This window comes from Momordica charantia (genome assembly GCF_013281855.1).
Source record: "Momordica charantia cultivar OHB3-1 chromosome 8 unlocalized genomic scaffold, Mcharantia_2.0 BLBB01000008.1, whole genome shotgun sequence".
Classification (NCBI taxonomy): domain Eukaryota; kingdom Viridiplantae; phylum Streptophyta; class Magnoliopsida; order Cucurbitales; family Cucurbitaceae; genus Momordica; species Momordica charantia.
Genome location: NW_028275166.1, coordinates 18,449,452 through 18,462,213, shown reverse-complemented (window position 1 = coordinate 18,462,213; position 12,762 = coordinate 18,449,452). Strand labels below are relative to the sequence as shown.

Sequence of the window (12,762 nt, the reverse complement as noted above, 5' to 3'; positions counted from 1 at the left end):
AAATTTAATAATAATTTAATAATTAAAAATATATTAATATACGGGCCGATCTAAGCCCGATCCAAAGGGCCGATCCAAGCCCAATCCAACTGTGGCTCATCAACTTAGGCCCATGGATTGGGCTATGAGCCTAGGTTTGAATAGTTGGACTGGCCCAAGCCCATGCGAACACGTCGGAATTCTCCTTCAGAAAATCGATGAGCTCTTTCTTCACGCCGGCCCCCAGCCTGCTACCGACGCTGACCTGCTTATCCGGCCCCAGCAAGGGGGAAAAGTTTCAGCTCTTCAGCTGGGGTGCCGCGGCTGGGCTCTGCTTCGTTGGTACGCAGTGGCGCGGTTGCTTCCAACTTCATGATTGCCACGCAAGTGTTGGTCCTTTTCATCGCAGCCGTGTAGCATTCTCTCGACGTCCTTTACTCTCCTCGGACTGTGGCGACTCCAGCCGAGGTTGGGTACTTCAGCACTTGGTGGTAAGTAGACGGGACCGCTTTGAGGTCATGAATTAGAGGTCGGCCAAGTATGGCGTTGTACGTCGAGCTTCGGTCTATCACAACAAACTATACGACCTTGGTCACCTGCTGATATCCTTCGCCGATAGTGACAGGGAGTGAGATGCATCCTTCCGCGCTAACCGTCTCCCCGGCAAAGCCGACCAAAGGCGTCGGGCTGCGCTTCAAATGTTTCCTCTCCCACCCTAGGGCCGTGTAGGTCGAGAAGGACAGTATATTAGCCGACGCTTCACCATCAACAAGAACTTTTCTAACCTTCACGTGGTCTATCAGTAAGGCGATCACCAGGGCGTCGTTATGAGGCAGGTGCACTCCTTCGCTGTCCTACTCGTCAAACAAGATCGGCATCACAGGCTCCTTGGGGTACGAGGTACAAACCTTGTGTGCTGCCTCCCGAGCCAGAGCTTTTCTCTTCTGCCCTAACTGTCCCCCAATCGGACCCCCATTCTCTTCCTGAGCTGAACCTTTTGGCTCAGCCCGTTCTCGGCTGCCGACGTACTTTTTCAAATAACCTCTTCAGATTAAATCCTCGACCTGCTTCTTCAAATGAAAGCAACGAGAGGTGTCGTGGCCGTGATCCTTGTGGAATTGGCAGTAGAGTCACTTGTCTCGCTTCCCTGAAGGTCGACAGAGTTTCTCTGGGGACAGCGCTTCCAGGTCGGTATCTTCTATTGTCGCGTAGATTTCCGCGATCGAAGCGTTCAGTGGAGTGAACTTGTCGAACTTCGGCCCTCGACGGTCCGAAGGGGCTCTCTCGTCGCGACGACCTCTATTCTTGTTGTCGTCGGCCCGTCGAGACGAGCCCTGATCATCAGCACGTTACTTCTTGGGAGAAGGGGACTTCCGGTCCCGATCTTTACCGCGGTTGGTCCGCCTGGCTCCGTTGGCCTTCCACAGCTCTAGGTCATCAATGTACTGCCAAGCTCGGGCGAGCATTTCGTTCAGTGAGGTCAGCAGCCGACTTCCAAACTCAATCGTCAGGTTTCTGTCATTTAACCCCATTATGAAATACATCATTGCGATTTCGTCGGTGCAACTTATCACCTTGACACGCTCGTCCATGAACCGAGTGATGTACTCCGTCAGGGACTCATTGTCCCGTTGCTTCACTGTTACGAGGTGAGAAGGCGGCAACTTCAACAACTGCCGAGCTGAGAACTGGTTGATGAACAACCTCCTCAGCTGTTGATAACTGTTGATGGATTGGGGCTTCAACTGTCGGTACGACAACCTTGTCGAGCCTTCCAAGGCTATCTGAATTGCTCGGCATTTCATGGCGTCGCTTGCGGCCAGGAAATCCATCTTCTCTCGAACACCTCCACGTAAGAGATCGGATCTCCAGACCCGTCGTAGGAGCTCATGACCGGAGCTTTGAACCTCGGTGGGATAGGTGCGTCCAAGACTGCTTGGGAGAAAGGCGGCTCTTCTTGCTCGACCACACGATGCGGATCTACAGGCCTGCACTATCGCTTGAGATTTTCTATCTCCTTCTGAAATTAATCTCGGAGGAGGTCCACTGCGGATCTACCTCTCTCGATCGTCGACCTCCGGGCTTCCCTCCATGTCATCGATCCAGTACTCCCGATCTTCAGGAGCCACCCCTCGTCGCCTTGGTAGCCCTTCACCTCGACCCTGACAGGCGTTGTAGCTATCAAACGATGCCAAGGAGTCCGAATTGGTCAGACCCTCGGGCGTTGGTCCTCCACTTGATTGTCCTACTGAGGGTGGTTACGTACCTGTGCTCCCAAGGCACCGCCTGTCCCCACCTATTGTGGCCTTCGCGAGGGTACTCCAGCTCGAGCCTCCCTGCGAGGTCGGAACTGATACTCTGTTCTTTGGGTCAGATGCATCAGCCATTTTCCTCGAATGAGATCTTTGGAGACGGAAGAGCCGAACATCTCATTGCCTCTCTCGACCGCTTCGAGCCTCGCCTTGACTTCCGTAAACTCGACGATCACGTTAGCTACCATGACGGGGTCCACACCCGCGTCAGCACTTGCCCCAGAGCGCGCACCTGTGTTCCCCCAGCCGCGGAGACGAGGTGCGCGGGGCGGCAACCCGTTCCTCTGAAGCTGTAGTGGCGGAAACTGATCTGAGGTGAGATGGAAGTCCCGAACTGCTATGGGATCGGATGTGACCGGCCAACCTCCATTTTCCTTGACCACCCCCGCCTAGGGTCGTCGTTCGATGACAGGAGTCCCGGCCACCTGAGAGTACGTGAGGCGAGGATGGGCAAGGGAAGTGACGGCATTCCCCGCCGGAGAGCGGATTGGTGAAAGTTGGGATCGTGACTGCTGGGAGAGGGTTCGGGCCATTGGCTCAGGTTGCAAAAGGTGAGACTGACTCCTAGATGTGTCGTCCCCACAAACGGCACCAAATGTTTGAGCTCGAAATTCCCGAGCTCAGATGTAACGTAGATCGGAGCGTGCAGGATGAACTACGGTCAACGGTCCAACACCTTCCCAGAACATTCTTGAGACCTGCAAAACAAAGTTAGCACTCCGACGAGTAAGTCAGTTCTAGTCCAAGCTAACTTGCCGAGTCTATCTAGGATTGCGTACCTTGCATTTAAGGCAAGAGTTTCTATTTATAGAAATTGGGCCCGACAGGAATTCTGACACACCCTAAAAACGCGGCCTGATGTCGGGTTCGAAAGAGACCGTGTTACAGACTTTATCATAGGTCGGCTCAGTGTCCTAGCTCATACTTCGTCTACCGACCTAAGTTTTCTGGAGTCAAATCTCAATTTTTAATTTTTTTATATTTTGTGTGTGCGTTGACTCTACTCGCCTGTTCGAACATGACACGTGGCAAGCCTGGATTCGTATCGAACAGAACGCTTAATTTCCCAACAAGATGAATCTACCATTTTTATTTTTATTTATTTTTTTATGAACCTATTATTAATCTATTTTAAAAAACTAAATACCTGAACACTTCACTAATTACTATTTCATGCATTATGTATCTAGGATAATTAGAACACGTTTAATTTTCAATCATTCCTCCAAAATTTCAAAGTTATTAAACCATCTTTTCTTTCATAACTACCTGAGTGCATTTTGGCAAAAACATGCCACATGTCACCGTAACGTGAGAAGTTCAACGACCTCATCCTATTTCGAAATCAAATTCAAAGTTGATTATTATTATTTTTTGTTTAGAACAAAACACATGGTTCCCCTGAAATTTCTAACTCAAAATTTCTATTTATGTCTCTCCCAATTTTTCCCTAGTCTCTCCGGCTAAGTCCTCCACAAATATAAGTATCTTGAGCATTCAGTAGTGCTTTCTTATTAAGATTTTTCTTACAGAAGGGATTGGGAAAGCAAAACTTCCTATAGTACTGGTGTTGGGTTTTTCAATTCCTTGATGTTCCCTTCCTCGTAAAACACAAAAAAGAAAAAAAAACGGAAAACACAGAGAAAAAAAAACATCGCATTAAATATTCTCAGAATTAGGCGGCAGCATGGAGGACGGCCGTGCTGTGAGCAAGGCCATGCTTGATTCAGAACCATCGGGTTCGTACAGAGACATCATTACTGTTGCTACTATCGCTACGGGTATTCAGTTTGGGTGGGCCCTCCAGCTGTCGTTGCTGACGCCGTACGTCCAGCAACTCGGCGTCCCTCACCCATGGTCCTCTTTCGTCTGGCTTTGTGGGCCCATCTCAGGCCTACTGGTCCAGCCCACCGTTGGGTACTTCAGCGACCGTTGCACCTCAAGGTTCGGTCGGCGCCGCCCCTTCATCATGTCAGGGTCGGGGTTTGTAGCGGTTGCAGTTTTTCTCATTGGGTTCGCTGCGGATCTTGGGCACGCAGCGGGTGATAAGCATTCGGATCCTGTAAAATCCAGGGCGGTGGCCATATATGTGGTCGGGTTCTGGGTGTTGGACGTGGCAAACAACATGCTGCAGGGTCCTTGCAGAGCCTTCTTGGCAGATATATCCTGTAAAAGCCAGAAGAAGATGAGAGTGGCGAACGCCTTATTCTCCTTCTTCATTGGCGTAGGGAACGTTTTAGGGTACGCAGCCGGATCTTACAGCAAACTCCACAAGATCCTCCCTTTCACACTCACTAAATCCTGCGATTCTTACTGCGCAAACCTGAAATCATGTTTCTTAGTACACATTGTCCTCCTGTTGGCAGTGACCTCGGTCACAGTGTTCTCGGTGGGGGAGAAGCAGTTGGAGCCCAGAGACGACATTGGCGAAGAGTCGACACCATTTTTCGGGAAGTTGTTCTCAGCACTGAAGCAGTTGAAGAAACCGATGTGGGTGTTGCTACTGGTGACGGCCGTGAATTGGGTGGGTTGGTTCCCGTTTTTGCTGTACGACACGGACTGGATGGGCGTGGAAGTGTACGGTGGAAAGGCGAATGGGAGTCCAGAAGAAGTGAGGTACTATGACCTTGGTGTTCGGGAAGGGGCGCTTGGGTTGATGGTGAACTCCTTCGTTCTGGGTTTTGCCGCTTTGGCGATAGAGCCCGTCAGCCGCATTCTTGGAGGTCTCAAGTGGTTATGGGGAGCTGTCAACATTATATTGGCACTTGCGATGGGATCCACCGTGGTTGTCACAAAGGTGGCTCAACGTTGGAGGGCAACTCATGGGTTGACAACTCCTCCCACCAATGTCAAAGCTGGAGCCTTTTCCATCTTTGCAGTCTTGGGTATTCCACTCTCGGTAAAACATATATCACCTCGCCTCCCTCTAAATTTTATCTTTTTCATTAATTAATTAATACACACTTCCCCTTCTTCGTTGTTGGATATAATATTAATTTATTTGCAGGTGAATTATAGTGTTCCTTATGCCCTAGCGTCAATCTTTTCTTCATCCTCCAGTGCGGGTCAAGGTAAGATTAAGAAACGTACGAAGCACTTTTATTTTATTCGAATTGTGAGTTTCTTTATTATTATTATTATTTGACGTGGCATGGCAGGGCTATCTTTGGGAATTCTCAACCTGTTCATAGTGCTTCCGCAAATGTTTGTTTCAGCGGTTAGTGGGCCACTTGATTCAGTTTTTGGAGGAGGAAATTTACCGGCGTTCGTAATGGGTGCACTAGCAGCTTTTGCAAGCTCGATGTGCGCCATGTTCGTACTCCCCGATCCTCCATCTCAATCTGAGGTCTCGCTAACAATGGGCGGTGGCCACTGATTTCGCCACATTTTTTATATAAGGCAGTCGTCTAGGTGTTATAATTGTTGTATCACAATTTTGGTTACCATAAGAGAAAAGTGGTACAACAGACGCGTATGCGATCTGTTTTAGATTCAGATTCACGGATTCAGTGAACATATATTTTGTAGATTATTTTTTTTTTTGAGAAGTGTTTTTAATTCTTTGATCTAAATATTAGAATTTCTAAAAACAATTTTATGATTTCATTATTTTCAAAATTTTAATTTGACACCTTCCATTGTTGAATTGATAAAAACTTTCATAAATATACTTTTTTGATGCTGAATTTTGGGGAGGTTCACATATCATTTGGACGAGTAGCTTCGTTTGAGGGAAAATCAACCTGCAATTAGAAGACTCGATGCCGTGTCCTGCTTAATACACTTTGACATTCAAGTTAATAACCGGAGTATAGATAGGAAAAAGACACCTTAAATATTACTGATAGGTTTTTCACTTACTTGGTGAGGGTGAGGGTCCTTATATAGGCTTGGACGGCTGACGAAGGACGATGGTTGGGATGGCAGGGACGTGTCGCGGGGTACAACACGTGTCGAGGGCATACGTCCCCAACAACTAGCAGGTAGCTCCACCACCTGCAGACCTTGAGCCTGTCGTTTGCCACTGGCAGGTTATGGTGCTCAACGTGCTACCCACACTAGAGAGACGGAAACACGTTTCCCTTGCCATTACAGAGTATGATGAGTAACCGTGTGTGGTACCCCACCTCTTGGAGATGGACCTACGTTTTGCTCTGTTAGAAATCCATATAAATGAATTAAATTTACCCAACCCATTAGTTTAAGCTTTTGGGTTGAGTGGTGATTTGTTCATTCTTAATTAATATTCATGGCGTTTCATCTCAAAACCAATTGACAATGAGAGGAGTAGCCAATGTCTATTATAAACCTATGTTAGGTCCTCTCTTGGCTCTTTTTAGCTCATCGATCTTAGCCGAATCTCATTTTTGGACCGATTGCTCATTTGAGCGTTTTGGACTCTGATATCATATTAATATCCATGGGATTCCATCGCAAAAACCAATTGGTAATGAGAGGAGTAGCTCATGTCTATTATAAACCTATATTGGGTCCTCCCTCTTTTCAATATGAGATCCTTAACATACCTCATTCTTGAGATGCTTAGTTTTACCCTCAATATTACTATTTCATGTTATAAACTTATTTAATTTTTGTTAAAATTAAAACATGTAAAATTTAATACATTATAAATTATATAATATTGTAAAATAATAATTGTACAAAATTTATAACATATATGTTAATAAATTAATTAATATTACTTTAGATTGAACTATTTAGTTGGTAACTACCAACTAGTTTGCTCATATATTACAAATACCTTGAACAATTTTTTATTTTGAAATTCAATTTCCAAATTTGCTACCATCATATAAATACCAAAAGTCTGCAACTCAGTTTTTCAATACTTTGTTTTCATATTTTTATTTTCAAATCACCAACCATCCTTAGATATCCTTAGAGCTCTTCTTCTTTTTTCTATTTTTCTATAATATATATATTTTTTGTTGACTTCCAACAAATTGTGGGGTTATTAGTGGATCATGTTTCTGTTGGCTAATTTGTACTTAGCTCATCAAATTAAAACATAAGTGACAACCTGAACATAGATCAGCTGATTAAATATACTTATTTCTTGCTAAAAGATTGTGAATTCGGATCCACGCACCACATATTGTACTTAAAATAATATATATAACTTAATCACTTCAAAAATTTATAAATTATAGGGCCAAGACCAAAAAAAAAAAAGACGGGTTAGAAAATGGCAAAAAGCATTAGATATCGTGATAATAGCCAACTGACTGTTATTGTAGAATATTCAGTTTTGATTTGGATAAATTTACGCATTAAATAAATTAGCTATGTAGATTCTTAATTTTAAGAAATTTTCAAGCTGCTTCGAATTGCTGTTGTTTACAAAGTTTATATATAATTACGATATTTTTAAAAAATGAGAATAAAAAACATGAAGCAGTTATCAAATAAAGAAGAAAAAGAAATAATGTACTGAAATGTTATCAAACAATTATTTAATAATAACTATTCACACGTCTTTAATAACTCGAGATATAATATTTGGCTCATGGAAGAAATTCTAATTTAGATGATTCTTGGTGTAATTCAAGAATAATCAAGACTAACGATCTTTTTATGAGAGCGAACCCTAACGAGGTCCTTGCCTCCACTACAAGGAACAGACGTTTTAACGACACATTAACAAATATGTCGCTAAAACATTTATACAGTGACGCCGTTAAGTCGCTAAAATGAATATTCAACGACGTGGCGATCAATTTATCGTTGAAAAATACTTTCAACGACGCACCGTTGACTTCGCTTGTCGCTGAAAGTATTTTCAGCAACATGGTCAACACGTCGTAGCTGAAAGTGCATTTTCAGCGACACATAAGTAGTATGTGTCGCTGAAAAGGCCCGATTTACAAACCCATCTTCCCCATTAAGCGATTTTGGAAACCCTCGTCCCTCCACCGCATTTCGTCTCCTCTCCGTCACCCTGTTGCCGCTTTCATCTCCTGCTCGTCGCCAGTCGCCGCCCTTCCTTCCCCAATCGTTGCCTCTCCGTCTCCAATCGTCGGTGCGTCGCGAACACACGCCCCTCTCAGATTTCGTCTCCTCTCGGTCGCCGTGTCATCGGTTTCAACACCTCGCTGTCGCCATTCTTCTCTTCCTCGTCGCCGGTCGTCCCCAATAGTCGCCGCGACTCGCCTCTTCACGATTGTTGTCGTTTGACCGAGAGAAGATTAGGGGTTTTGTTGTTCCCTTTCAATCTGACATAAAGTAAGCATTTTCTCCTCCTCGAATGAATGCTTTTGTCTAAATACCACTCGATTAAGTTTATGATTCATATAATTTCTCATTTCAGTTTTGGTTGTCGTGCCTTGCTCCGTGAGTTTTGTGGCTACTGTCCACCTATGCCGGCTGCTGTAAGCATCGCCATCTCGAGGTTTGCTTCAAAATTATCGATGATTTTAACATTTTTTTAGAAATATACATTATGGATCTGAATTGGAATTTAGTATTAAAGTGTTTGCGTACTGATTATGACGTCAATTGAATGTTTGTTGTATTTGGATGTTGCTGAAGTTGATTTTGATGTAGTTTGTGGGAGTAAAAATGAAATGGAAGGGAGTTGGGTCGAGTGAAGATGTATATAAGGGAGTTAACGTTGATTTTTTTTTTTGAGAATGTTAATTAATATTTCAATGAAGTGATGGAGTTATTCGATTCTTATTTGATGCTTTGAATTGTTCGATTTTGTCATAACACTTAGTTTCGTGATGGACATTGAAGTGTAGTTTTTGGATATTGAGTATCAAGTTTATGAGTTTGAAGTTTATGTTGGATATGAATTCTGAAGTTCTTTATTTTGAATTTTATGTTGGACATAAATGATGAAAGATTACACATATATGAATTTGGTGTACATGTTATGGTGTTATTTATTCAAGTGTATTTACATTTTTCTTGAAATCGACAATATGGATCTGAATTGAAATTAAGTATTGAGGTGTTTGAGTACTGATTATGACGTCAATTCAATTTTTTTGTTGTATTGGGATGTTGGTGAAGTTATTTTTATGTATTTTGTGGGTGTAATAATGGAACGAAAGGGAGTTGGGTCGAATGAAATTGTATATAAGGCAATTGAAGTTGATTTTTTTTTGTTTGAAATGGTTGTATTGAAGTGGGTGGTATTAAAAACTAAGAAAAAAAGTTTACAAATTCTTGTTTTGTTAATTTTAAAAATTTAGTTAGGAATCCAAGTTTTTGACGCTGTTGCTGGGGACTTAGTTGATTTTATTTAAGCCATAGTGTTTGAGGATAGGAAGCTTAATCAAGTTTTCTTTTTCTCACATCTTTTTTTGGTTGTAAGTAAAGAAGTTCGACTTCGTCTATCCTTTCAAATTCAGCTTCAACGTTGGGTCGATCCACGACTCGGCTACAACTGCAATGCATAACAGCATGGCTCAGATGTTAGGGCATGAGAACAGCTCGGTTTTCGAGAAGCTAGAAGACTACATGCAAGCTCTAATTGATCAGCTTGCCGAGCTTCACTTTATCACATGCCATGCTGGAGCGCTTGTCAGCACGGAGCTGACCTCAACGAAGGTGAGCTTCTTGCGGGAGCACGAAGCCTAAAAAGCGATTGAGGCGCTGACTGTCGAGCTGAACAAAACGAAGGTGGAGTGGCTGAAGTTGGCAAGTCCATCGCTTCCCTGTCCAACCATCTTACCCAAGCTCGAGTCGATGCCCGAAAGGCTGAAAAGAAGGCCAAAGAAGCTGAGGAACGGGCCAATAAGGCCATGGACGACCTGAAGGCCGATTAGGTGGCTCAGGTGAAAAAGTGGTCTTCTTTTCACGAGCTAGAGAAGGCCATCAGGGTTTTGCCAGAGTTCGGCGATTTAGTCAGGAACATCGCAAACCGAGGCTTCGACTTCACTACAAATGGGGTGAAGAAGCTTGCCTCAAAGCTCGACCTGTCTTCGATCTACAAGGCCTACGAGGCCGATCTTTTGTACGACCTTAATGAAGAATCAACATCTTTTAATCACATTGCTTCTGCTTTCTTATTTTTTTTTCAGTAGTTCATTCTGGCTTACCCGACCATGGACATTTTATTATGCGTGTTTAAAGTTATAAATTTTTTACGCTCAACCAATGAGGGGGAATTGATCCGAGCTGAGCTACATACTTAAACACGAGCCCTTCTCTGACATCACTTCCTCGGCCCCCATTTGAGTTTAGCTCAGCTATTTGAGGTACACTTGAATGTCATAGAAGGGGGGTCATTTATTAACAATTGTATACAATCTAAGTACATATAGGTAATTTATTACTGATAGTACACTCGTAAATGGTCAGCATTCCATGGGTGAGGCAACTTATGGCCATTCAGGTCCACTATTACACATACGTGTCGGGCTGAACCACTTCACGAACACTGTATAGTCCTTCCCAATTTGGCTCAAACGCTCCCACATGGGTCAGTACTTTCTTGAGGACAAGGTCTCTTGGCTTAAATACTCGAGGCTTCATTATGGCATTGTAGTATCGAGCCATGCGGTTCTGATATTCGGCTTAGCGGAGCTGTGACTGAGCTCGCTTTTCTTCAAGGAGGTCTAGGTTGAGCAAAAGAGCCTCATCATTTGCTTGTTCATTAAAATGTTCGACCCTTAAGGTTGGCAAGCCGATCGCAACAGGGATTACCGCCTCCGAGCTGAATGCTAAGGTGAAGGGGGTTTCGCCTACGGACCCTCTAGTCATAGTTTGATACGACTAGAGTACTTTTTGAAGGTCTTTCCCCAAGCGACCCTTCAAAGCTTCTAACTTCGTTTTCAGACCTCGTTTGATGATTTCATTTATGGCCTCAACCTGCCCGTTGGCTTGGGGTTGGTTGGGACAACTTATCTAGGAGGCCTTTGAGTTCTGCATCTCGTGCAGACATTTGCTCTGATAGCGTGGCCACCATAGTTTTGAGCTCTCCCACTTATGCTGAAATTCGCGTTTGATGAGCCATCAACGGGAACTGCACTGCGACTCTTTGCCTCATTGGACATCAGGTGGTCTACTAACCGCTTGTCCAGAATTCTCTTCTCGTAAGGACCTTTAATCTTGGACCACTTGAGCATTGCTTTGCATGCATAATTTCGGTAGTGAATTGAGCAATATCCTGGTAGATAATATGGCCAATGTCGATTCGCTTGCCCTCCATTACACATGCAAGGAGGATGATCCTCTCCTTCGTCACAGATGAATCATGCGTTGTTGGCATGATTATGCTTTTGAGGAAATAAAGCCAAACATTGGCCTCTGGTATGACAAAGTTAGAAGGCAAAACATTGGCTCCTTGGTGTACGATGCTCCAAGCCGCTCCAGGGTGAGCAATGATATTCAATGCATGCGCAAGCTGAGCTTCGGTGGGCTGATCCAGCATTCGATTTCCTTTGGCATTTGGGGCCGAGGGTAGATGCAAAGCTTTGTTAATTCTCTCTGGGCTCCAATCCACTTGGACTTCTCGAACAGTAGTAATTCCCAAGCTATCTACACTGATGTTGGCATAGAATTCCTTGATAAGACGGGGAATCCGAGGTTCGGGTGGGGCACAGAAGTACGCCCATCCGTTTCGGTTGATAACGTCATGGATAAAAGGGGGCATTGGATCAAACTCAAAACCTTTCTCAAAGAAGAATGCCTTCTTCCATAACCTCCGGTACCCTTCCAACGTCTCTGCTGACTGGAATCACTGGAAAGTGGCATCCTGCCGTGCTACAAATTGAGCTTTTTCGATGACCTGGTGAAGGCTTTTGGGCTGTCACTTGCAAAGCAGAGACAGAAGACTGCCGCTTACTCTCAGATGAGGAATCGATCTTTACATATTTACCCTTAGCGGGATCCGGTGAGATCGAAGAGGAGGGTGCATGCACTGCTGCCTTCTCTTTGTGAGGTCTAGAGGTCTTTAACTTCTTAGCTGGGGTAGCATCGGAGGAGGATGCAACGAGGCGCTTAGTATTTTGTGTACGGGAAGCTGGTCCAGAAGAAGAGAATGGCTTCAGGGGTTTTAGGGTAGTTTTCGAAATGTTGGGTGGATGAAGGTCCATGACGGTGGGAGGGGCTATCAGTGTGGTAGATGAGGTGGTTTCGGGCGGACAGGGTAGAGTGGATGTGGCCATAGGTGGTGGCGGGGAAGTGGTGGAAGCAAGAATGGGGTTTTCTGGAGCTTCTTCTTCTTCTCGAAGGACTTCAGACCCTAGCCCTTTTTTGGAAACAAGGCTTTGACGCATGGCGGAGTCGGCGATGATTTTGGCCAAAGGGACTTAGATGACTACGCCACTGCTGATTGATTAGCAGCACCGACGAGACTTTCCGAGGAAGATTCAGAAAGGGGAAGCTCCTTCATTTTTTTTCGAATGGCTTTCGACTTGATGAAGGGCATTATAGTGGAGGAAACAGAGGAGTGGGGCAATGTTTAAATTGGACGGACGGTGGCTTGGGAACATTTTCTAGG

At 44.5% G+C, this 12,762-nt stretch overlaps 2 protein-coding genes across 2 annotated transcripts; one reads left to right on the top strand and one right to left on the bottom strand.

The window, feature by feature from the left end:
• Positions 1 to 1,328: 1,328 nt before the first annotated feature.
• LOC148209700 (uncharacterized) lies at positions 1,329 to 1,811 on the bottom strand. Its single transcript, XM_088126956.1, has one exon. The coding sequence runs from the start codon at positions 1,809 to 1,811 to the stop codon at positions 1,329 to 1,331; it is 483 nt and encodes a 160-aa protein (XP_087983082.1).
• A 1,764-nt stretch (positions 1,812 to 3,575) lies between these two features.
• Positions 3,576 to 5,842, top strand: LOC111023623 (sucrose transport protein SUC8). Its single transcript, XM_022301097.2, has 3 exons — positions 3,576 to 5,190; positions 5,299 to 5,362; positions 5,450 to 5,842. The coding sequence occupies exons 1-3, from the start codon at positions 3,979 to 3,981 to the stop codon at positions 5,665 to 5,667; spliced, it is 1,494 nt and encodes a 497-aa protein (XP_022156789.1). The 5' UTR covers positions 3,576 to 3,978; the 3' UTR covers positions 5,668 to 5,842.
• The last annotated feature ends 6,920 nt before the right edge of the window (positions 5,843 to 12,762 follow it).